The following is a 26,963-nucleotide window of genomic DNA, read 5'->3' as shown; positions in this document are numbered from 1 at the left end:
GTAAAAGCTGTTTTGTAAATTAACATTAGATAATTTAATTTTAGCCTAGATTCCATTTCTTGAAGTCCCTTGTTTTATAAAGATGACTTGCACACATGTGCATGCATATATCTGATATATTCAATATACAGGTTATCCGCTGTAGATACATGGGGTTTACATTCTTAAGGAAATGCAATGTGTTCAGAACTAATTAATATCTAGGGAATATCGTGGTCCTTTAAATGTTCAGTGTCATTAATATTTCAACTGAGGGCAAATATATTAATAGAAATTGACTGCTATTTGTTTGTTTGCTAAACAACTGAATTTACACATTATTTTGTTGAGTGAGATAAATAAATAACCTAGTGATCGCCAAATAGTCATTTCAATATTGATCTGTGTAGAGGAGATCAGTGCATAAAGAACCAGAGCCCACATTTTTCTGTTCTTTTCAAAAAGACTCGGTATTTGATCTGTTTCCTTAAAGGCAATCCACTTCCGGTTTAAATTCCTACGCAGTGTATAACAGAAGCTTCATTTCGGTTTACTGAAAAAAAAAAGAAGTTGGTTCTGCACCGTGGTTCTCAATATTTAACGTGCGCTGTGAATTTAATGTACGTTTTATAAGAAAATAATCAAGCAAACGTTACAACTTAAAATATTTTATTAAGCATTCAGCAACAGATGTGATCATCCATAGAGATAACGTAACGGAGATAAAAATGGATTATGATCACTGATATTCAGCACTTTCCGCTGCTCTTTAGCTTTTCTCTCTCTCTCTCTCTCTCTCTCTCTCTCTCTCTCTCTCTCTCTCTCTCTCTCAGCTGCTAAAGAAAGTCATCAGACTGTAGCGGTTGAAAGGTAATCGCACTGCGTGTCATATCTTGATGTCATCTTGTAAGCGGATCGTGCGGTGTTTCTCTTGGCCGCGATGTCATACCGTAAAGTTCCGCAGCACTTTCTGCTCTTGATGATCGCAATGAATCCTTTTCGGAACTTTTTGTTGAAGAAGGCATAAAGAACGGGGTTGATACAACTGTTGGATGCGCCCAGCCACTGTGCAATGGGAGCAGTTATTAGCAGAGCTCGCTCCTCAAAGCTGTCAGATTCTATGGGGCCCCCTAACTTGATCCTCGTGAATATTATGTAAAGGGGAAGCCATGAGATCACAAAGAGAACCACCACGACCAGCATCATTTTTACAACTTTAAGTTTTGAGCGTTGCATCACGTGATCGAGATTCGTTCCCTTGGTCTCTCCAGGGATGTTTCTTCGCCACACTTTTATCCATATTCCTAGGTAGCAGGCGGTAATGACACATAACGGGAGCAGGTAACAAAGAACGAGATTCGCGATTAGGAAGTATAGAGTTTCTGAGTCGTCGTGGGGCCACATTTCCATGCACAGGTGAACTTCAGGTAGAGATGGATCGATTGGGATCAGTCGGAAGTACACGGCCCATGGCAACGTAATGAGAAGGGAAAACACCCATATGACGAAGATTATTCTACGTGCGCTGCGAGTGGAGAGTTGACATTTCAGGGGATAACAGATCGCCAGGAACCTACAGAGGGAAAAGTAGAACATGAGTTAGAAACATCCAAAGACTTATTTTAGAAACCGGATATGCGTTTAGTTTTATATACAGTAAAAGGTCATCAACAAGATACTCTTCACTGTCACACTCCACCTTTCAGTTCTATATCCCCTTTTTTTTTTAACTAAAGATATCAAATCATTCCATAAAAGCTGTACTGACAGTGCTGAAGAATAAAAAATAGGCTACAACGTTGATATAACTTTTACTTATAGAAAAACTGCAAATCAAGAAGCTTTTCGGACCATGTTTCAGAGAGAGAGAGAGAGAGAGAGAGAGAGAGAACGAACGAACGAGGTTGGGCGACTCATTTCCATAAAAAGGGAAGCTCCTTCTACTTTGGTCATCTCAATAGCCCAATATTCCTGGGTGTTTAAATCCTCTATGCACGGCAGTTAGCAATCTTGCGAGTTTTTCACTCTCTAAACCCTCGAAGTATTTTTAGTGTGAGAATAATTCTAGTCCTAAATCATTGAAAAATGGATATAAATGAAAAACTAGTATTACGAATACTTTATACGCCCGTTTTTCATTCTATAAGTAACAGAAAGAAAAAGCAGTATACGATACAACAGTTTTATATTTCTAGGCCATATGAATAATTTATTATGCAGACCTTGTTGCTTGGCCACCTCTGATCGGGAAACTAAAATTTTCGCCTTATCTGCTTTAAACTGTTATACAGCTTTAAGTAATCTTTGAAAATTCCCCTTCACCTCGTTAATTTGAAATGTAGATTTTCCTTACTGCGTAATTTACATATTGCGAAGAATACACGCTCTTCATTGATGTTGATCAATAGGTGTCCGTCTCACTTTAGCGATTTCCTAAGTGTAAACAGGACTCTGTTTGAATGGGAAATACAGCGGCTTCGCCCTCATACTTTTACTATATTGACTTAAGTCCGTTGGTGGGTTCCGAGTCTGCAGCAATAATGCTTTTTACTGCAGTGCGACCTTTCCAAGTGCCCGTGCAAAATGAAACGAATGGTCCCTGCTATTCGTATATTCTTTCTCCAAAGAAGAAGCGAACTATAGGAGCTGAGGGGTGGAGAGGAAAGCTGAATCGAGGTATCAGTCAAACATCGCTTTGAACAGAATTGACTATTATGAGCCAATCGCGCCTTTCCTCCAGCGTTCTCTCTTCTTCGTAGAACTGAAAACCTGTCTATAAATGAATGCAAGGGAGAGACTAATCACATTGATACAGTATATGCAAGTAGGAAATCGCGCTATTCTAGAAACTCCTTATAAGTTACGCTGATCGAGAATGACAGGTGATCAGAAGTGCCTATTATCAACTGGAGGCCATCGAACTCCAGTGAAACAACATGTAGGGTACATAACAATTAATTCAAAATTTACTCTGGAACCCCAACATTTGCTATGCAAATGTACGTTGAATATTTTGAACCCACATCGAAACTACTTGTCCTGTACAGTGTCAAATATTATTCTGCTTTAAAAACAGATGCGAATATTTAAACTGGCAATAATAGCTGGAAAGGAATTATACTAGTTGTATACCAAAAGGAGGTTCCCTGTCATTATCTGACCATTGGTCACAGCGTCTACACACTTGATTATTCATTAGAATTCGAGAAAAGTTTCAGCGCATCATTTGCTTATTATTAACGAATGCTTCTGTAAGGGAAACTTCACGATGTTACTCATTGGAATATTCGCTCTTTTATGTTGCCCAAAGCCCTGAAAAACTTTTAAGAAACTTTTGCTAACAAGCTGTTATAAAATGCACTCGAGCATACTACTATATTCGCTGTCTCTTTAGGATTGCTTTGGCGATAGCACAAAAAAATGAGAGCAACTTTTCGTAATCATGATACAGGCATCAACTAGAAGAGGCAAACACGAAGTGATAAATAATTGCACCGAAGATAGAACTATCATTTTCTTCAATTTTTATTAAACGCACGGATTGAATGAAAGTTAACGAATTCAGGTGTGAATCATGTATGTATTTTATAGTCATTTATCGGGAAGAGTTTTCTTAATACTTCAACAGTTAATATTTTCATAACCAGAGTGCGAGAAGTTACTGAGAAGCGCAGGACGTGTGGACTTATCTCCATCGCTGGCAACGCTATCTTAATGAAATATCATTCGAGGAAACGACTGCCGGAACACCCCTTATTCCAAGACCTGAAGGCGGCCTTCCAAAGTTTCCAACGCTGAACAAATGGAATCTGATAACTTATGTCACCCGCAAGGGAAGAGTAAACGGTTCTACCAAGAGTGAAATTTTAGGCAAGGCAAGTCTTTATGGCGACTTATGAATAGAGCTCGTATATCGGGTTACTTCTTTCGCCTCTGAAACGTAACCAAACATATTCACATACTCACCTGTCTAGCGATATGGCCACCAGTGTGTTGATAGAAGCACTCACAGATACTCCTTGTAAGTAGGAGACGCTCTTGCACATGAACCATCCTAAAATCCAAGCTGCAATAAACAAAAAAAAAAAAATAAATAAACATTTTAAAATATAAACAGATCTTTCGTGCTAATCAATATTAATCAAATGTTAGAAATATATTTTTTTACGCTTCTTCTTTATCCATTCACATAATGCTGGCAATAAAATCTTCCCCTTGGATCCGTTCATCACATCTAAAATTGAATTCTATGGATTAGATGCCCTTTTTCATTTATGACTTTCACCGTTAGCACAGTGACTTCGTGTGCTGTTGCTTAAGCATCCGACGGAAAAACCTAGATTTGATTCTAATCTTGTACAGGAGGAACTTTTATTTGTTTAACACCCTGGCTGGCCGAGTTAATCAGGCTTGGAAAGAAGGCGTATAGTTTTTTCTTTTTCCAGAAATTGGGGATTTCATCCTGAAGAGCGTACACAGTTTATCTATGGACGAATTTGAGTCTATTTTATAGCTTATGCAAAAGAAAGACGTGAAGTCGTGCTTTTGCTTGGGCGTTAGGGTCTGTCTGTTTGCGAAAATTTAATGAGTTACATCTTGAAATATACGCATCCGACTGTTGAAATCGAGCAGAGATCATTTGGATCATTTTTAAAGGCATAATAATAGTCTACGTCCATCGTTGATTTGTTCTGCAGTGAGTTGATTATTTTGATTCGTTGCTATTTCGTGAATGCTGGGCAGATATGGCTGGGACAGATTGTCGCTTTTCTTAAACCAACACGTGTTTATTCTTTTATTTATCGTCCATTGCCGTGGCATAAGGTTAACATCTTATTCCTATAAAGCGTACTAATAGCGCGATGTGTAGCTCCTTCAAATACAACCTCTTAAATTTGGTACAGAAATCTTATTTATCCTTGATACTGACAGTAATTTCAGTAGGGTTTTGAATGCTGGTTGATAATACAGGTTTATGACATTTCTTTCTGAGCCAGCGACGATAATTTTCCTTTTTTTTGATAATCAGTAGATTGCATTTTGAAAATTAAGGTCATTCCAACTGAGCATTCAGATATTATGAGGAGTAGACTTTCTTCATTCTGTTTTCTGCTCGATTTTTGGCTAGATTATTTATGAAATAGCAAAGAACAAAACATTTCGGAATCAGAGGGAGGGTATTTTGTCTAATTTTCAAAAATTCTAACTCTTCGTACTCTTCTTTCTTCCCCAGTTGTTTGGTTTACACTCGTATAGGCTTCAATAAGAACCGCACATTCCTTATTATAACGTCAATCTTTTAATTTGATCGCAAAGTTCACTCGATGGTTTATTTGTTTTAAAAAATATTTATTACAGCTGCTAAGCGACCACCTCACCCTCGCAAACTAGCGAGTTTAGCGGTAAATATAGATTCTTCCTAGGAAAGAAGCTGATCTCTTAAAATGATTGCATTAAATTAGTCCACTGCAAAATTATGCAAACAATGTCAGAAGATATTTTTTTTTCGTTTGCCTTTTTCATATTTCGTATTCAAGTAGCGCAACCACAACTAGGGCTAATGAAAAATGCCTTGTAATTAAGGGTTTTCTAAAAGAAACTGAATTAAAGCAGTCTCAGATAATAAACTTAAGATTAATATTAGTGTCAATTCTAACATTAATAAAGCCGATTAATTTCGTTTTATGTGTCGCTGAAACTGTGAAACTTCGCAGTGTCGCGGGACAATATAAACGGCTCTAATTTAAAATTATCTTAAACGAGTTGCTAGTAAAACAAATGACACATCTTTCATTAACAAAGTCTGCAAAAAAGTATTAAATTATATGTATAAATTTGTTTTAAAATGAAAATATTAATGTCAAATTTCCAGACGTGTAGTCTAACATCATTAACACAGAGGCTCAAAAAAAAAAAAAAACACAAAGTATTATACATGTATTAGGATCACCCATAATTTCTTATATATGTATTATGTCTGTAATCCCTGGTCGATTTGCCTGTTTTGCTGGACGAAACACCCCTAGTTTCCGACTGACTAACAGCCACTGAGATCGACTAACAGCCACGGAGTGAAAAATAAAACAAAAAAACACCATTAAAGTTCCTCGCGTTATCGACGGGATTCGAACCCGGTCCTTTTCCACCCGGTGGCTTTGAGTTTCACAACAAAGGTAGAAAGGCCAGTAGCCGAGTGGTCAAACGGGTCATATATTTATGACTGTTTCAGTTGGCCGTAGTTCAAGGCCGTGTGCCTGCTAAATACGGTGATGCTCTTGTACTCTCTCTCTCTCTCTCTCTCTCTCTCTCTCGTGAATTACTCATACCCTAATGTGGCAGTCTCAGAGTATAAATAGAAGGTTTTTTTTTAAGTTATATTAATTGAGTTCATGGAATTGAACCGTTGTGGTAACTGACGACACCTCCACTGTCTTTCTAACTTTGTGCTCACGGTAAGGCAGGTTTGTTTCAGAGTCTATTTGAAAGTTTTTTTTTTTTTTTTATACCACCTTCATCTCACACTTCCCCTACTTACCATAACGTTAGCATTTTTCGGAACTTCTAAATTTAACATTTACAGTCATCTTTTGGTCATAAAAGAATAGTGAAATAGAAAGGAAGGAAAACTTGAAATTCACACTTGTATTTGAACCGTAAAACAACACATAAAGACGAAAGAAGATACCCACAACAGAGAAGGAAGGAAGGTACTTACAACGGAGAAACAGGAATAACTAATGCTCTACATGTCGGGGAAACGGTCATTCAGCGAAAAATCTAACCAATCTTCGTGGGAATATTTCCCTCATATCTATATTCACCTTAGTTGCAATCCCATCGTGTAGTTTAACCATGGAATATATTCCATATTGATGATGTTTATACGAATATGAAAGTGATTATTCCATGGTGGTTGTTGCTCGGTTTTAGGGCCATCAGCAACTTTGACCATATTGTATATATCATGTTTGCTGGACGATATTATGTTTTTTGAAGTTTTCGTGAGAAAAACCGGAGACAGACTCAGCCACGTTATAAAAATTCCTGACGTCATTGAAGGGATTCGGATCCCCTGACCATTACCACTTAGTGCGGGGAGGAAGACGATTATATCAACTGTGCTATCCAAGAAGGCTGATTGTATGGTAAATAAGAAAATGAAGAGGTTTGGGTGGAATGGATGTTAAGAGAATTCGTATTTTAAAATGTTATACATATGTTTAAATTAACCGTAGCAGAAAGAGCAGGGATTTCCTTCTTCTCTGTTGCGGGCATCTTATTTCGTCTTTTATATGTTGTTTTACTGTTCAAATACAAGTGTGAACTTCAAGTTTTCCTTCCGTTTTATTTCACTATTCTTTTATCACCGAAAGATGACTGTAAATATTAAATTTAGAAGATTTAGATTGTCTTTAGACTTTTTAGAGTAGCTCGATTTTTTTTTTAGGTGTGTGCGTTCAACACGTGGAAACACTATACCAAGTGCGATCTCACAATTTACTTTATGAAGTGGATTTATAATCTCCCTATCTCTACAAGAAATTATTCCGTATGCTATCACAGGACATCAGGGACCCTACACAGTGAACTTTGTCCGCCTGAATGGCAACATACAAATCACTTTATTCCTGTACTGCTTAGAAAGAGCAGTACAGGAATGAGGTGATTTGTGTCAACCTTTCCAAGTGTATAATAAGTTTAATACGAGTACAAGCTAGAATAAATTAAGTTTCTCAGAAATTCAACTAGTTTTTCCCCCCTCATTTATAATATTCCATAATTTTATGACAGGTTATATGATACTATATTATATAGTATGAATCAGAGCTGTAATACTCAATATGTTCTACGTTGATAATAATATTAGTAAATTAATAAGAGGAGTTTACCTCAATGTAGTACGTGGAACACTTCCGTATGATACCCTCCAGAAATTAAAACGGAAAAAACGAAAAAATCGACAACTTACCGGTACATTAAAGTAAAATATAAATAATTAAAGTAAAATATAAATAATTAAATAATCAATTTAACACAATTCAAAATCAATTCAAAACAATTAAAATTCAAATTAACGCAATCCTAGGAAAATCGTTTTGAATATTTTCGTTAGATTCTTTTAATTGCGTTAATTTGAATTTTAATTGTTTTGAATTGGGTTAAATTGATTATTTAATTATTTATATTTTACTTTAATTATTTATATTTTACTTTAATGTACCGGTAAGTTGTCGATTTTTTCGTTTTTTCCGTTTTAATTTCTGGAGGGTATCATACGGAAGTGTTCCACGTACTACATTGAGGTAAACTCCTCTTATTAATTTACTGATACTATATTATAAATAAAAGTTTTGACTAGTTTGTAAAACTAGCTAAAAAATTTAAAACTAAATCAGACTAGCGAGGATTTTTAAGGTCTTGAGGTGAGCCAGGCACAAGTTCAATGCGTAATGAGTAAATTGTATAATGCGCATTACGTATACACTGGCAGACAGAAAAATTTAATATACGTACTGGCAGAGAAAAGTTAAAAAGTACAAATCACAAGAGTATAGTAACTTCAAAATAATTGATAGGTTCGATGAAATTATCTGTGTAAATACATTGTTAAGACGAGAGTAACACATAGGAACTTATGGGTAAACCAAGATATTTCTTTAGAAATGGCATGGTTTACCCATAAGTAAATAGGATCATGTGAGCCTGACATAACATATCCAGTAGAGCAGATTGGAGACCGTAATGGGAGTTATAAGCTAAGCAACGCTGACAATGGCTCGCTCTGTTAATGAGTTTTACAAGAGTTCTGGCCTCAGTTACTGGGAGGCTCGATCGCCATGGAAGGAGCCTTTCAGCTTCTTAATGTTCTTGGTGGAAAGGGGATAGCGTCTGAAAATTTGCTTTCCCAGCGTATTCTATTCATGCCCAATGAAACTCGGGTCTGGAGAACTCGTTATCCGACAATCTGGAAATATCTTTCCTTTAAAAAAAAAAAAAAAAAAAAAAAAACTCTTTAGGAGGAATTGCAACCCTGTTGCACCCCTAAAGAGTTTCAATTGGTTCAAGGATTTTGTCGCTACCCTCACAGCCGTTGCACTTCTCTTCTCCTCAAGATATGGAGTGCTGTATATGAATTAGACATCATGCCTGCCCAGATCATCTCGGTCTGGGCAAGCATGTATATAAAGGTCCTTTTCCCTAATGTTTATGGCTTGGTTTCGGGTCGACAATCGTAATATTTACGATAAATCTGGGTTAATCCGTGAATATCACATCGGATTACTGTTTAGACCAAATGGCATGTTCGCGACACCAGCTGAAACATAAGATAAAATTAGATTAGACAAACACGAATCATTTGTTCTCTTCCACAAAGTCCTCTCTCCTGTAGCATACTAAATACAGTTAGTTGGAAGTTATTTCTCCTTGAAGCGGCTGCAAACTCGGAAGGTAGTTGTGCTGCTATCTGCAAGTTTCATCTGTCATCTCCACAATCGGGATATCATATTTAGATTCAGGACGCTTTCTATCCATCTGTTTTCGCCTATGATTGGCTCATTTGCGTCTTGCTGATTCTCTCCCCTATAGTAATTAATCACTCATACAAACTTTTTATGCTGTTAGATCATGAAATATTACTCAGACTTGCTCAGTACAATGCACAATCGAAATGAATGATGTACTGTCAGATAATCCTGTTTCAAAACCACTATTAATCGCATATCAGAATAATATAAACATGCGCATTTGTAGTTACATGGGTCATTTAATATATGTGCACAATTACAGTTCGATTTACAAAAACTGATTGCATAAACTTGGGTATAACTTAACTTTTGTTGACTAGTTCATTACTCAGCTTTTATTAAATCTTTTGAAGCAGAATCTTCCCCCTTCCATTTCGCGATAACTGCATTCTTTTAACATTTTTCGCAACAAAACCGGCATTGCGAAACTCAAGGGATTCATGATTTCTCCTTTCCATTTAATATATAGAGTAGATTGACCTTTATTGTGATAAATCTCTGGGTGTGATTATGTCGCATAATTACAGCTATAATTTCTAATAGCAAATGCGCGAAAGGTTAGTAATTAAAAGCCTGAAGTCATTAGAGCTAATTAACGTTCATTTAAACGGCGGTACTGATTTATGAAACAAGGATTAACATGTTTAAATGAATAGCATCTTTAATTGTGAGTGGTTATTTCGTGGCCTCATAGGAAATCGGTATTTAAATGCCATTCTTGTGACATTTGGGAATGAATGGGACTTTATTGGACTGCATATATTACGGCGAGTGTGCATTCCTGAGCCAGAGAAAAATACTCCGGCTTAAGTTCCTCTGTCGGTAGACTTGCTTTGCTTCTCTAAAGAACAAAATGGCATCCAAATTAATGATCCCAAGAAAGAACAAATGATGTCCTGTACAAATGATAGTTATTCTTTGTGGATCGAAAGTGTTGGTGCAGTGTATTATCCAACTGGAGTTTGTACTAATGTTGTAGCTACCTTCGAAATGACCAGCAGCATAAATGCTTACTCTGATATACGTACTCATGAAGTAAACAAAAGGGAATTCTTAGAGCACATTACTCTACTGACGTACTTCAGACAAGTTGGAAGTTTTGCCTTCGTGCTTCGAAACAACTCTAATGACAGAAATAAACACGACAAAGAAAAGAATAAATTGCACGGAAAGAAGCAATCTCTTTTGGAATTCGGAAACTTCCTACTTTATGTGGTACTGAAGGTGTAGGATATTTGCTTTTAGAGGAAGGGTGGCTAGAAAGAAATTTCCTTCTCCCCCCCCAACATCGAAAGTTCGCACCTCGCGAATTTTGGTTCTTATAAGCAGTTCATATTCTCGGGGATAATATAATGACAACAGCTCTAAAACAACTTTTTTTCTAACGCGTTCACACGTTGTTTGCGAACAGCTCATAGCTTGAGTTCTGTTATTGCTAATTTGTAGCATGCCAACTCTTATAGGGAAAAAAAAAAAAAAAAAACATTTTTGTTCTTTTTACTGAGCATTTTATGGACAAGAGTATGTTTTATCTTGGTGTGAGTCAGGTACAACTTGTCATTCCATGTAAGACCCTAAGATGTCTATCAAAAATTCAGAGAAATGTTAGAATTCCAACCTGGAATATCTCACGATCCAAGTCTCATTTCGATGTTATTTGATGTCAACATCGTAATTTCTAGCTTCTGAAGTCATTCCTATTGCTTATTCTGTTTTGGCAGGACTTCAAGTTCGCTAAAATCATAGGCCGAGGATCTGGTTTCACATTCGAGAATACTACACGATAAACTTGGGGCTGTAATTAATTCTTAATGTATAATTAGCAATCTGAATGACCTTTCGCCGAGAAACAGCGGTGTCTGGTTTCAGATGTCGACTTTCCGAAAATGCCCAATATCCGGTTGTGCGAGATCTTATAAAATCTCAAGCAACGCACTTTCTAAATGTTCTCCAAGAGAAATGAATATCTCAGATGAGTAGTGCATCTTGTGAATCTGAAAATGACAGCGCTGCATTAACCATATTGAAATACAATTCGCTGGACGCACGCATTCTGTTTTGTGAATAGAGTATTAATATCGTTCAAAATATATAAAAGGAAATAAATACCCGTCTAATTCACCTATCCTTGTAGCTTCCATTATTGAAATAAGGGATTAAGTTAATAAAATATTACAGTAATTAAGCAGTTGACAAAGTTATGTGCAACTCAACTTAAAAATTCAAGCTTAAGAAATACCATAACTGAGCAGAATTAATTTTAGAAAAAGAAAAGAATTAAAATATGTCGAGAAAATAACGCACGAAATTAAATTTATAAAATTATTGAAATTAAAATTTACATATTTAAACTTATTAATTAAGGAAAAACAAAAATCTGCCTGTCTGTTAAACTCTAAAAGTCATTAAAACGTTCTCATACATCATCATCACTTGCGAATGATGTTTCTAATATTTCTAATTCCACTATTATTATTGTCACGGAATTAGAAATATATTGATACAATTCATACTATCAGATATTACTCAATAAAAACCTGCATGCTTGATTTTATACCTAAATTAACCTTCCATTGCGTAAAATAAGGATTGATTTCATCTTTGATATTGTTTTTTTTTTCACGTGTTTTCCCTTATGTTAAAATTTGGCAATGTTTCTTTATGTTTAGACGACTTTAATAACAGGGTGACGAAGTGAAACCGGTCAGATTGATGATATTTGATGCCCCCACAGACTGCTTCTGATAACTTGAGTCCAATATGTTCTGTTCAAACTATCTTGTTAAAATTATTTCTACGCATGATATGATGGATATGGGCGAATTCATAATTTCGGTTGTAGCCTTGTAAGAACTGTTTTTATGCATGCATGAAGCGTTTTGCTAAATATTGCTCTCGCTCAATTTATGGTTAATGGAATATCGATATTTATTTGAATATTTAATCTACTAGAGACCAATTATACGCTTTCCATTATGGAACCTGGAAACAGGTTCAAATTGGGAATTTAAATTTTCGGAACTACATTTACATTTCAGAATGCACTAGAAGCAAGCTAAAGAAGGGAAAACATGGGATCTCAAAGTAATTTCTTAGTGTCATGAACTCGTGCTAGGAGCATAGTGAATAAATTTGGAGTAGCCATTTAGTCACCAAATACGGACGTTGTAGGGATATATGGTACACTTAAACATAAGAGATACAGAATTTGAATTTGGGGAGTGCAATGTATACAAAAAAAAAAAAAGGACAAATAGCACAGGAAGGGGGCTATGCTCTTAGTTAAGAAGCATATTAAATCTAAGGCAGTGCATCCAGTTGACATAGGTGGCAAGTACAATATTGACTGAATTTGGTGTAAAATGAGTGGGCCTGTGTTATAATTCTCTTCATTGTGATGAGTAAAACGAACAACTGCATAGACATATAGGGTGGAGAAGTAAATCAGAGTGTCTTATAATGGGGGGTTTTAACTTTCCAGATATTGACTGGAACTTGTCGGTGGCTAACTCACACAGTACCAACCCTTTTTTGAATTTTATGACTGTTTTCTGTAGCAGCATGTTACAGAGACAAGGAAAAAGGAAGAATACTCTTGATCTGATTATATTTCAGCAGTGATTATTCATACATTAAGAATACGCAAATAAAAGAACCACTAGGTGGCAGTGATCATAATTTACTGATGTGGCTTTGTGACTTTATAGTCTTCAATCAAGCCACAAAGCAGGTTAGGCAACCTGACAGATTATGAGACGTCTTTGGCAAAGGATGCAAAGAAGAACTTCTTTGCATCCTTTCTTTACAAAGACTTCTTTACTTATGTAAACAGTAGAAGGAAGGGAATAAACCATTAGAGAATGAACGGTTAAACCATTGATATCAATGGTTTAACCGTTGATGATCTTGTTCGAGTTTCTGAGAAACTGAATAGGCATTTGCATCTACATTCGCACATGAGAAATTCTTTTGGGAAAGATATGCTAGAACTTTATCAAATTCTAACAGGGAGTTAAATCATTTTGTGATAACCGAGCGAGAAGAGAAATTGTTAAAAGGTAAACATAAAGAACTTAATATGCGCGATGTGTTTCATTTTAGACGCATCCGATTTTTTTTTAATTAACTGAAGTAAAATTAAATATAGTTATCGTTATCTCCTTATCAATGAATGAATTAAGATTATAATTTCATATACGAGGGGTTTCCGAAAAGGAAGGCAACATTTTTTTCTCTCGATGATGTTTAATAATACGAAGTTGAAGTTACACACCAAGAATTAAGTGAACATGCATTACTGTTGACTCTGTGGAGAAGTACTCCACAAAGTCAACAGTTTTATTGATGCACTTGCCCCAACGATGGATCAGTTTATCAATATCAGTGCTGAAGAAGTCCGTGCCCACACACAGTAACCAACATCGCACCGCCTGATGAACTTCCTCATCCGTGGTGAAATGCTTTCCTGAAAGGTGGTTTTTTTTTTTTTTTTTTTTTCAGAGGACCGAACAAATGGAAGTCTGAAGGCGCTAAATCTGGGCTGTAGGGGAGATGTGACAGAGTTTCCATGCAATTACGGCGCAACCACTCACGAGTGGTGTGGGCAGTGCGTGGAGTTGCGTTGTCGTGCAACAAAATTACGCCGCTTGTCAGGAGTCCTGGTCGTTTGCGTCGAATGTTGGCTTTCAGTTTTTCCAACGTTGCAGAGTAAAGCTGTGCATTGATTGTTCCTCACTTCGGCAAGAAATCCACCAACAGAACGCCCATCCCAGGCGATCCCAGAACACTGTGGCCATGACTTTCGGACACTGGAGACAAATTTGAATTTTTGCGCACACGAGATTGTGGATTTTTTCAGGTCATGGAGTCTTGTTTGCTCTCCGGGGTAAAGTGATGAACCCACGTTTCGTCTGCTGTGACTATGTGAGCGAGAAAATCTTCTCCTTCGTCGCTGTATCGCAACAGGTTCTCCAGACACATCGCCATGAGTTTTGCTTTGTCCTCCTCTACCAATTGTCGGGGCACCCAGGGGCAGCACACCATTCGAAAGCCAAGGACATCGTGAACAATTTCGTGAACAGTCGACTTACTCACGTTCACTATTTGTGCAATTTCACGCAGTTTCACTCGCCTGTTTTCAAGAACGATGCCCTTGATGCGCGAAATGTTGTTTTCTGTCTTGCTCGATGAAGGCCTGCCTGCCCGATGTCGATCTTCAATGTCAACACGGCCCGCTTTAAATTTATCGCACCAAAAATACACCTGCTTCTTTGTCATCACCTTTTCGCCATAAACAACAACCAGTTCACGGTGAATGTCACTTGAAGACCCTTTTGCTTGCAAAAAGCGAATAACTTCAGGAACACCTGTTTTGAACCACGATCTTTTTGAACGTTATTAACGGGTCTATCTATCCACCGCGTCTCATCTCATTCCCTTTCACCATCATTAAGAAAAAAAAAGTATTACCTTACTTTTCTGAAACCCCTCGTACTTTATAGATTAAGATCAACTTCATAATGCTCTGTAGTTTTACTTTATCTAAACTTATCAGTTCTATTTAATTACAATTGTGTAAAGGTTATTACCCTTCTCTCATACACTTTTAAGTCTCTCTCTCTCTCTCTCTCTCCACACACACACGTGCGTGTGTGCGTGCGTGTGGGTGTATATGTGTGTGTGAGATCACAACTGCCTTCTCCTCTACACTTTCAATAGATTACTATTTATACATTACGGTCGTGGAGTTTGTTTGCCTAAGCAGTGTCTCTGTCCCATAATACTAATTTGATTTCTTTCTTAACTTCAATCTAGTTCCCTTCATCATTTATTTATTTTTTCTTATCGTATTTATTATATGTATACTGTATACATATATGCGAACTAGCATAAAAAGACAGCTGGGGTTGATGGGGTCTATCCAATTATATTAAGGGAATCGGAAGAAGAGAAAAGCAAACCGTTATCCATAATTATGAGAGCATTTTTGGATTCAAGGGAGGTGACTATGGACCGGAGATGTGTGAATGTATCTCCAATTCAAAAGGGGGAGGGGACAAAGTATGACATGGGTAATTACAGACCTGTTAGTTCAACTTCTGTTCCTGGAAAAATAATGGAGTCTCTGTTTGAAGAAGTGGTGCAGAACTATCTAGACAGGGGTGCAGTTATACTTCAATTGTTGTTGTTATTTGGTTTTAGGAGCATTATCAACTAAGGCCATATTGCTCCAGGATATGCGGTGGTCATTCCCTGACCTTTCCGCATCCTCCGTATTTGGTGGTGACGGGCTCGAACCCCGGTCTAATCAAGAAGCGTGTGCTAATGCACCGCTGCTCCTTCCCACCTGGCTACGGAGGCGCTTATACTTCAGTCACAGCATGAGTCCATTAAGGGAAGTCACAGCATGAGTCCATTGTGTAACTGGATTTCAGCAAAGAATTTGATACTATTGCACATAAAAGACTGCTTTACAAATTGGAGCAGTGTGACGTTAAGGGCGAGTTACTGTTATGAATAAAGGGATGGTTGAGTAGGAGAACACAGAGTGGTTACCAGTAGACACTCCTCTTCGTGAACTAGTATTATTAATGGAACCCTATTCCATTGTGTACGAAATGATTAGGCCACATTTTGAGTACTGCATACAGGTCTGGGGCCTCATTTTAGGAAGAAAATAACAACAAGGAAAGCTTTAACTCTGCAAATTGTAGCGTCTGGAGACCTGACACCTGATTTGATTGAGATGTGTAACACTAGGAATGGATTGAGCAATCTCAACGTTGATGGGATTCTTCTTTTTGATCAAACTATACATATGTGGAGGCATAAATTCAAATTGAGGAAAGATGGCTGCAGGATGTACGGAAGTTTGCCTTCAGCCAGCGGTTTGACTGTTGGAACAAACTTCCACCTGTTATGAAGAAAACCATTGGAGGGGATGATCAGGTGATGTGGGAAGTTTTTTTTTTTTTTTTTTGTTTTTAGTTTTGTCTGATGGTGTATAAGCTTTTTCTTTTCATTTGCCAATACCAATATAATAATCCTTGTTGGTTATAACCGTGTCATGGTGGATGAAGGGTGTTCCATCGTAGTCCACATTTTGATCGGTTGATGCTGTTAGCTGTTCTGTGTACAGTCTACATGGTGATTATATTGCATTTAGGTAGTTCTGTAAATTAGATTAAGTTAAGTCTGTTATGAGTATATATGAAATAAAATAAGTCGGATAGTTAATGATATAGAAATTTCGGTATCATATGATGAAGGTTATATGCAAAACTGATGCTGATTTCTTGATAGGATTTTTAAATTAGGGAAAAGTTTAATGCTCTGTAAGATGCTGTTCAGCATGTTTGGATAAATTTATTCATAATTTTTTACCCTTATATATCGTTGCTCCCTCATGAGTTAATATTACTTTACAACTTTTTTGTTTTTCATTTTATGGAAGCCTGCGCATTCATTTTCCACTTCGACTTGATAATTTCGCAGTACTCCAACTACTCGGTATTGCTCTAGACATTTTTGGGCTATTAAAGAATATGAACCATGAACTCTGAAAAGAAACTTGTTTCCCTTGGATCAAGAAGTTGAATGCTATGCCGTAATCTCAGCCCCAAGAAATATATTTTGGCCGCTGATGCTTCTTACTAGCCCAGTTAAGTGTGTGCCATTGGTCATTCGTACCCATGTGAAATTGCAGTTTGATCTCGTGGGTGATTGTACGACATCGATGAAAATTCATAGAAGAAAGGTTTTCCTTGTTTAAGAAGACACCTTTAAAGATTGGCTATTTTAAACTTTCTTTGGAGATGCCAATTTCCAATGACGTGCAGGATGCCTGCTGGCTGATTGCAGGCAGGCTGAGATTTTTCGTCCACGGTGCTGGTATTCTGCCAAGATTTCATCCATGAGCATTTCAAAACTCTTCCTCTGGTGATTTATATGAAAGAGTTAGAAGCGATAAGCAGCCACATTGTCAGTATTTTTATATTTCTATACATTTAGTTAACACATGTGTAGAAGTATAAAGAATTCTTAGAACTTAAAAGAATAGTCTCAGATAGATAAACAATTTTAAATTCCTTTCTTTTCCATTCCTGTTATTTGAATTGCTTTTGATTAATGGTTCTCAAGACAAGTCATTGATTAAATGCAGCCAAATTTGCTGTTTGAAACAGTAATTGTTCTTTCTAAGGTACATGTTTTATGAGCGCCTGTCTGCCCTGCAACGAGGACTGGAATTACTTCAGATTGATATGCAAGTATAATTGAAGGTTGAATTAATAGAAAGTAGTTCATTTTTTACTGAGAACAAAAAATGTTCTAAAGTGCTCCATGTAACAAAACACGTGATAACAATGGTAAATTGCACATAAATTTAATAGACAAAAATAAGGTTATTTACAGACTGGAATCCACAGAAAGGATACTGTTTCTTCCGTGGCAAGACTTTTGTTTCAGTGAAAACGTCAAGTTTAGTTTGAGCGGATGACAGTCTAATTGTGTTGGAAATATTTTCCTCTCTTCTAAGTGATTTTGTTGAATAACATCGAGTTTCTTTCAGATGAAGAAAGAATAGTTGTACAAAATCCAGTTTATCGTACTGAAGAATTATTATTTTAAACAGAAGCAAAGATTGGCTAGTACTCCTGGATTTTAGACGTTTGAGGCCAACGAATAATAATGGGAATGAAAAGAAGGATTTCTGGATGAGACTTCTCTAATGATGTTCAGCAGGATACTAGCTTCCAGCTGGATTAAAATTTCTTAAAAGTATTCCTCGTTAGTTATTCATAGATCTACGTCTCGTAGTAGACGAAGATTTTTAATAACAAGACTGGAGATCCTTAATTAACAAAGCTCTTTGTGTTCCCTCTTTATGAAATTAGGTGATTACCCACTTGAAAAATAACGTGGGAGAAATGTTTATCAAAACTATTTTTTACATGAATACATGCTCCAGTAGATAGTAGTATGAATATGTACTACCATTCTCCCACACTGTCGAAAAGGCTTAGGTTTGAATCGCTTTCGATAGGAGAAACTTCAGTTCATATTTGTCACAACGTGGCTGAGTCAGGTGTCTCGGACGAGCGTTGCAGCATTTTCATTTTCTGGAAATTCTCTTGCATTCTTAGTTTGATTAAGGCACTGATATTGGATTTACTCCGTATCTGTTTGCTAATTGGTCATTGGACAAATTTGTTGACAGTCCTTTGGAAAGTTGCGATTCCTGAATGTTTCATTAATTGCGGAATATATTTCTACGTCATCTGCTAATGATAAAGTTAAAAAAGGGGTGCATGGTCTTTCATTTCGTAAATAGACAAAATAATTGCATAATTCACGCAGTTTTCAAATGCCATATATTGTTGCATCACAGACTTAACGTCTTGGCTCTTTTCTTTAAAGATTCCAACTTAAGGTATATTCTTTTTCTCTCCCGAACTTCCAAGTCAACGATAACACACGCACTGTTTAAAACTCCTATATATGCTATAGTCCGCTGCATTTGATTAGAGAGCCTTTAACCGTCCTTACGCATCGAATGCCCACTTTAAAATATTCGTTGTCATGAAAGAGCGCTCCTTCCGTAACAGCATGTGTTCACACTATCCGATATAAAGCAGGTCGACAGAGCAAGGGCTGCTGTATGTGTGCAATACAGTGAGAACGGACAAGACGGAAAATTTGTGACTTTAAACGTGCCATGGGAGTCGGCGCCAGATGCGCGCCGGTACGAGTATTTCAAACTGCAGCGAGGGGTTTCACAATATACATCTCCGGTGTGTGTGTGTGGTTTGTCCGCATCCACTCATCTGGAAGTTGTCAAGAAGGGCCTCTTTCAGCGCCTGAAGAAGGGAATCCCAACGCAATTGTAAAATCTGCAGTTGAACCATGCAAATGACCCTAAGAAGGAAAGAAGAAAAATTGCAGACCACCTACAAAATCTCTGGCGAGAAACATGGGACAACGCCGAAAGGAGCAATCACCAAAAGGTTTATTCCCTCAATAAGTCGAACTTCCCCAAAGCCTTCAACAATGGTATTCGCCTGGATTGCAAGTCACCTTCCTGCTTACAGGCCATGGACCGTTCCAGCAAAAATTAACAGCCTAGAAAATAACCCATATTGCCACTGTGGTGAAGAGGAGTCCTGAGAATACGTTATGTACGAGTGTCTCACTCACAACAACGCCAGATTTCAATTCCTCACAGAGATTCAAGGAAACCCCCGAAATCAGGAATCAACTTTACTTCAAGAAGAGGCCACATACCTAGCCTTAACACGCTACGCCCAGGCTGTTTTCAATTCTATAAGAGCAAGACTGGCGGAACTCAGGGTAGAACAGAATAACCTGCGATCCCCGACTGAGGTAGAATAATGCAAGTAGGATTCACATAGGAGCACCTGCTCCTGTGATTTAACTTCCTTCTCCATTGGTCCACTCCAACTCTCCAAGAGAAGAAGAGGTCAGAATGTTCCCCACATTCTGACCTCTTCTTCTCTTACTCCCCCATATGCTCTCTTCAAAAAAAAAAAAAAAAAAACTTATCATCTTTTTATTTTATTTTTTTTATAGCCTCAACTTTTTTTTTTTATGGCCTCTGTCAGGAAGCTCAGGCAACCCTGGCAGAGGCAGCCAGAGTATAATGGACAGCATGGCTCACCTCCCAGTGGTTGTGGCGGGCAACGTTGGGTCCCAGTAGGGGCCCCGCGGCCAAGCAGCCTGACACAACAACAGAACAAAGCACAATACTACATTAACCAGACATTGCTTTTTTTCTGGCTGTGCAGTAGTTCTGAATTTCGTCACAGAATTTCCCACATATGGCGCAGATGTGGGAAACCACCGGTGTCGCCTGAACCTAAATACCATGCTACCCAACGGCACCGACTGCCATTCTTACCATTATGTGGTTGGAAACAGCTCGTTGATGCGAGAGGCCAACGACGGTTGACAAGTCTTGTGTAAGGTAACAGAAGGGCTAAATTCAGTCAAATAACAACAGTGGTAACGAAGGAGGCATTTGAGAACGCACAATTCGGCCTGCTTTGTTACGGATGGGGTATCCAGCCGATGACCAAACCTGATTCTGTTGCTGTCAGCGAAAATCAAGAGCTACGGTTACAGTGGGCACAGGAATATCGATACCGGACAGTGGAGGGTTCCCATCGAGTAGCACTGCTGATATAATCGCCGCCCTCTCCAAACTGGGTGGAAAAGACCTAAGTTCGAATAATGACGCGAGGAATTTTTATGGGCTTATTTCACAACGTGGTTAGGTTCGCTCGTTTGATGTCGGTCTCAAGCAAGAATATTATGGATTTTTCTCTCCGAAATTCGGGTTTTTCGTCTGAAAAATAGGCAGATCAACCATAGAACTTACGGACATAATACCTATACGGTTTAATATAGTCTAAGTCTGTGATGCGCCTGAAACACTACGATAACAGCAACAACGGTGGAGGATGGGAAAAACGTTGCCTAGTCTGGCGAATCCCGGTTCCTGCTGTCTCGCTTTGATGGGAATCCTGAATATGGCGAAAATAGAATGAACCAATTGACCCATCTTGATAGCTGTCAACAAGATAGACTGTTGGTGTAATAATGGTGTGAGGAGTGTTTGATACCAGTGGAGCAACATATGGATGTAAATTGGGTCCGACCAGGCGCATCCCTTCATGGATGCAGTGTATCCACCTGCGAATGGGTTCTTCCAGTATGATAATACGCCATGTCCCAATGCCAGGAATGAAGAGGAACTGGCTGTTCGGAGTAGAGATTCGTTACCATTCCAGTTTTCAAAAACTTTGAGAAACAATTAAATCACTATGGCTTGACATCCATGTGGTACCCTTTCGACAGCTCGTTGATTGCATGCCAGGACGAATCCAGGTCACACTGATAAAAATCCTCCCACCAGACAATACTATAGGGTACCTCAGGTCTAGAATTAATGGACAAAATCATATCATAATCTCTCTCCTGTCGTGCTTCCGTAGGATTGCAGACAGTTTTGCATTTTTTTCTAACAACCGTGCTGAAGAAACTGTCAACGACAGTTTTTTCAGCATTGTATACGTTCCTTTCATATACTTCAAATGTCATAACTTTCTACACTACGAGCCCTCGTGGGTAGTACGGTTCGTATAATCACCGTCATCCCCAACACCAAGTGGAAAAGACCCGAATTCGAATCCCGTCAATGACGCGAGGAATTTTTATGGGCCCTTTTCACAACTTAGCTGAATTAGCATTAGTAGAGGCATTTGATGCAAGAAATGCAGGCTTATGCAGCATCAGCCAAAAAAAAAAAACACTTCATCCCTCTGTTCGTTCGAAATACCTGTCCAGCTGAGCCTTAAACTTATTTAGGCTATCAACTTCCACGACAAGGGATGGAAGTCTGTTATACAAGGGATGGAATTAGTTGGTCTCAGGTAAGAATAGCATGGTTTTACGTTCATGAAACCACACACCCTCGCGGGTAGCACAGTTAGTAGGATTGCTATCCTCCCCACCGGTGGAAAAGTCCTGAGTTCGAATCTCGTCGATGACGGGAGTAATTTTTATGGGTCTTTTTCACAACGTGGCTGAGTTAGTCGGTGTTTTCTCCTGGAAACTCTGGTTTTTCGTCCACAGGACACACCATTTACAGATGATACACACGGAGCAACATGTCCTTAGTTGCTGATGCTTCTAAAATTCAATAACAGCAGCAGACCACACAACATATCATTTACAGACATTATATACGATGCAATATAGCATAAGTTGCTGATGCGCCTAAAACCCTACAACAACAGCAACAACAACCTACACACGAAATTAAAATTGATTGATAAACTAGCACGACTGTCCTAGATTGCCATTCTCAATAAGTTATTTTATTTCAAACAAAAAATAATCTTTGAGTCTAAGGACATCAAAATCTCTGGATCAATTCAACTATAATACTGAAGCCAATTGGAGTTGTGTACATTAAAATCACTGAGGATAATTACTTTATTGTTAGGAAAATGGGATTAAAGAAAGACAAATGTTCTTAGTAATTTGTGGGAGAGCGATAGAGGGAAAAAAAAAGATTTTAACAGAATGAGTTAGAGATTTTGATGACGCATGCAACCCTTAATCTTTTTCTCACAAACAACCGCTTAAGGTACTGCTGTTAACGTTCCTGTAGGTACCCTATATCACAACTTTGTGATGGTGTCTTTTCCAGGGGGGGGGGGCTTTCTTTCCCATTATCCTTCTCAGTTTCGTGTCAGTTAGTATTACAACTGACACGCCCGATTCCCGTTCCATTTTTTTCATTTTGGTTAGAATACTGTTTTGATTAATCCGATCCCAATATTGCTCGGGCCATGTCATTGAAATTATTCTTATGTGATAAAATCTGTTATTTCTCATTACATTCTGAAGCACTCTTTATTTAACCAAGGTTTTTCAAAAGATCTACAATGGCCATTCGTTTAAGAACACTGCATATCAGAATTGGCTTGTATTTAAATCCCAAGTTTCGTTTTTGTTTCTAAACTGAAGTTTGCAACAATCGCAAATTTCTTGTCTAGTTTTGATTAATAAATCCAAACTGATAAGGTACATCATTCTGTGATATAGTTAAAAGTTCATTAATTAATAAATGCGCAAGATACGCTACCTTTTATTCTATATATAACTTTATTGCTGATTACTGTAGGCATATATACGTTGTCTATCTCTGGAGGATTAAGCTGTTAATTGTAGTTCGCGGACTGTATATAACGCGGTGTCATTTTTGTCTCCGACACTGCTTTCTTTCAATGTAGTATTAATGCTGTTTAACCACATAATGAAAAATGCTTTTTTAATGTTATTTACTTATTGAAAAAGGACATACGCGTTTCATGTCGAGATTCAAATATTAAGGGCAGATTGTGAGATAATTGCTTCACGGACGAAACCGTACTAGTTTAATTAAAATGCTCTGTCAAATAATGTATCTTTTTTAAAACTAATTACTCTCCAATTACGCGAACTGCAGAACCAACACGAAACATTAAATGGCAGATTCGTGATTCGCTATCCTTTGCAAAATTATGTATATTGTTTGGGAATCTTCTTTGAAAGATAAATATTTGCATAGCAGCTATGCTTAGAGGGCGAAATGCTTCTGTTTGATGCTATACGTACGCTTCGAAAGCCTAATGAATGGAGGGTCAACTACAAAATGTAACTTCGTTGTCAGATTACAGCTTGGGGGGAACCTTTAAGTGTTATAAGATTAAAAGTTTACTTTACAGGACTTTCTATAGACGGAATTAATTTTAATATTGCGATTTCATTTTGTTGCTAAATTTGAATTTAATTTAAAATTAAGTTTTTTAAGGTATCCTCCATCACTTGTAAATATTCAAGATAATGAAGAGACGATTTATTAAACAAGTCACGCGATATCCTGCCACAATTAAATGCTTTATTGGGTTTATTTGATGATTTATGAAACCAATGATGAAAATAAATAATGGAATGGGTGGAATAATTTTTGTGGAAGACTGCGATACGAGAAATTTTCAGGGCTGGAATTATTTTGCTAGTACATTTGAATAATAAGGAATAATTAAATTGTTAATTAATGTGACAATTGAGACAATCTAATATTTAAATCGCATTTACCGTTTGTTAATTTAACTAAATTTCTATGTGTTGGCAGAGTAATATAATTTGGAGTTGAAGTGCGCGGTGTACAAAACAATACTTGAAGATAAAGAAATACTTTCGGAATAAAATTCTAACCGTGTTTTAGGTTAATGTGTAGTTCACATAATTATGTACACGTACAAGGAGAAAACTTTTTTTATAAAGTAAAATAGACTTCGACAATTTGAATTTTATGATACGTAGCCTGGGGAAACAAATAACAAAATTTTCTCAGTTTTTGTGATGTTTATTCTAGCCTCGTGGGTAGCACAGTTCGTATAATCATCGTCCTCCCCCACACCGGGTGCAAAAGACCTGAATTTGAGTCCCGTCAATGATGTGAGGAATTTATTTTTTTGGCCTTTTTCACAATTCGGGTGAGTTAGTGGGTCTCAGGCGAGGGTACTATGGTTTTTCCTCCCGGAAACTGACTTTTCGTTCAGCAAAAAACAGCAAATCAGTCACAGAACACGTGCAATTTATAGACATTATATACAGCGCACTTTCTAAGCTGTGGGCCTCTTTTCGTGTAGTTTTTATTTCAGACTGTTTAAAAGGTATTTTTTTTCATGAATTTTTTTTGCCGAATATGCCACGTCAAAAAACAGCAAACTTAATTTTCGACCCTCCCTTGTTGTTTCAAGAAAGACTTATTAAACATACGCATAGTACGTCACTACTCTCAGCGGTGTTCTAAACGTTTCATATTTCATGATGCCACTTTCCTAGGAACATGTTCCTATCTTTTTACATGAGAAAATATCTACTCTTTTATGCTTCATAGTTGGTGACTATCGAAAGTAAATTAAACTCTTGTAAGTTTAAAAAAAACGACCCAGTTTCCTTGTTTCGGTGGCATACATACAGAACGTTACTCATATTTCATAAAATATAGTTATATTGACGTAAGATGTATCATGGGTCTGCGAGAGTCCATGACAAATATCGTCTTTTAAAATTTAGGTTTTATACTTTGTGCACGCATCCGTTCACTAGAAGGGTGAACATCATTGTGAGATTCTTATGGCAGCCGATCTACTACATTATGTTAACAAGTGGCCATCCCTTTTTTCTAAAGACTTACAGATCCACTCCTTGAGTTAGGGAATTGTCCACTCAGCCGTTGCATTACGCGATCGTAACTTCATAGCAGTCTCCAGTTTGTTTCAAGTTGGTTGATCAAAATAGAGCGTTCTCCTCAGGATATGCTAGAACCTCCTCATAACTACTACTGCGTGCAGTAAGACCGGACAGTAATCACAGAAGTTAAAAGGGAGGGATGGCAGGGTATATCATAAGTTTCCTTCCATTTGTAGAGTTTACTAAAAATTTCCTTTAAGATACTGGGGATATAATTGCCTAAAACAACTGTTTTCAGGGTAATATGTATTACAGATATGTATTACTACGAAAGGGTTGCCAAATTACAGACCTATAGCTCTCTTGAATTTCTTATTTAATATTTACGATACCATAATTCGCTAATAATGTACAACAGGGAGTTCTCATCATAAATTCGCTGATTAGTTTATGATGTACGAAAGGGGTTCTCAAACTTTGCGATGCCACTACTCCCGAAAATGATAAATGAATTTGTACATTCCCGAACCCATTAATAAAAATAATTTTCATTTGGGTTAGAGTTGGGCAAAGAATATAGTACATACTTTTAATACTGTAATTAAATTTCAATCTATATATTAAAACAATTTTTAAATAGTCAGTTTTTAAATTCTGTACAGTGGGATCAACTGATGACGTTACCAACGGTAAATTCTAAGTGGGAAACATTCAAGGAAGCTACTAGGGTTTTCATGCCGATTAAGAAATTTTGTTCAAGATTTAGGCCTAAATGGTTGTCAAATGAACAAATAAGACTCGTGACAGAAAAATGCATGGGATGCATGTAAATTATCAAGCGACTCAGAAGCCTATGGCAAATATAAGATAGTTTGTAATCGAGTCACAAAAGAGGTTCGGCAGGCGAAGGCAGATTACGAGAAATCTTTGGCAAAAGATGCCAAGAAAAACAGCAAGGATTTCTTTACTTATATAAACTCTAAAAGGAAGGGGATTAATCTGATTGGTCCACTTGACATCGATGGTTCGACTGTTGATGATCCTGATCAGATAGCAAACAAACTGAATGAGTATTTTGCATCTACATTCACACATGAGGAATTACTAAGGTTTGAAAATGGCAGGAAGTTATCAAATTGTAGCAGGGTGCTTAATGATTTTGTAATAACAGAGCAAAGTGAAGAAGCAATTGTTGAAGTTAAACATACGAAAGGCACCTGGGGTGGATGGGATCTATCCAGTTATATTAAAGGAGGCGGCAAAGGAAGTAAGCAAACCCTAAGCCATAATTATGAGAGCATCCTTGAACTGGAGATGTGCAAATGTATCCCCAATTCACAAAGGGGGATCGAAGGGTGACAAGTAATTACAGACTAGTTAGTTTAACTTCTGTTCCAGGTAAAATAATGGAGTCACTGGATAAAGATACATTGCAGGATCATCTAAACAAGACTGCAGCAATAATTCAGACATATCATGGGTTGGGCGCCTCCGTGGGCAGAAGCGGCAGTGCGTAGCACACGCTTCTTGATTAGACCGGGGTTCGAGCCCGTGACCACCAAATACGGAGGATGCGGAAAGGTCAGGGAATGACCACCGCATATCCCCGGAACAATATGGCCTTAGTTGCTAATGCTCCTAAAAACCAAATAACAACAACAATAGCATGGGTTTGTTAAGGGAAAGTCT

General features: G+C 37.5%; 1 protein-coding gene across 1 annotated transcript in view; it reads right to left on the bottom strand.

Annotated features, from left to right (window-relative positions):
* Positions 1 to 828: 828 nt before the first annotated feature.
* Positions 829 to 26,963, bottom strand: part of LOC150088212 (neuropeptide SIFamide receptor-like) — a 212,533-nt gene continuing 186,398 nt past the window's right edge. Inside the window, exons 2-3 of the mRNA XM_090370628.1 lie at positions 3,946 to 4,045; positions 829 to 1,552 (exon numbers count right to left, since the gene is read on the bottom strand). Of these exons, the coding sequence (XP_090226754.1) occupies positions 829 to 1,552; positions 3,946 to 4,045 (824 nt within the window). The remainder of the gene's footprint in view (positions 1,553 to 3,945; positions 4,046 to 26,963) is intronic.

The sequence above is a fragment of the Mastigoproctus giganteus genome, chromosome 3, assembly GCF_048544385.1.
Source record: "Mastigoproctus giganteus isolate SK-2022 chromosome 3, ASM4854438v1, whole genome shotgun sequence".
NCBI lineage: Eukaryota > Metazoa > Arthropoda > Arachnida > Uropygi > Thelyphonidae > Mastigoproctus > Mastigoproctus giganteus.
Note: the sequence above shows the minus strand (reverse complement) of the source record. Positions and strands in the feature narration are given on the sequence as shown.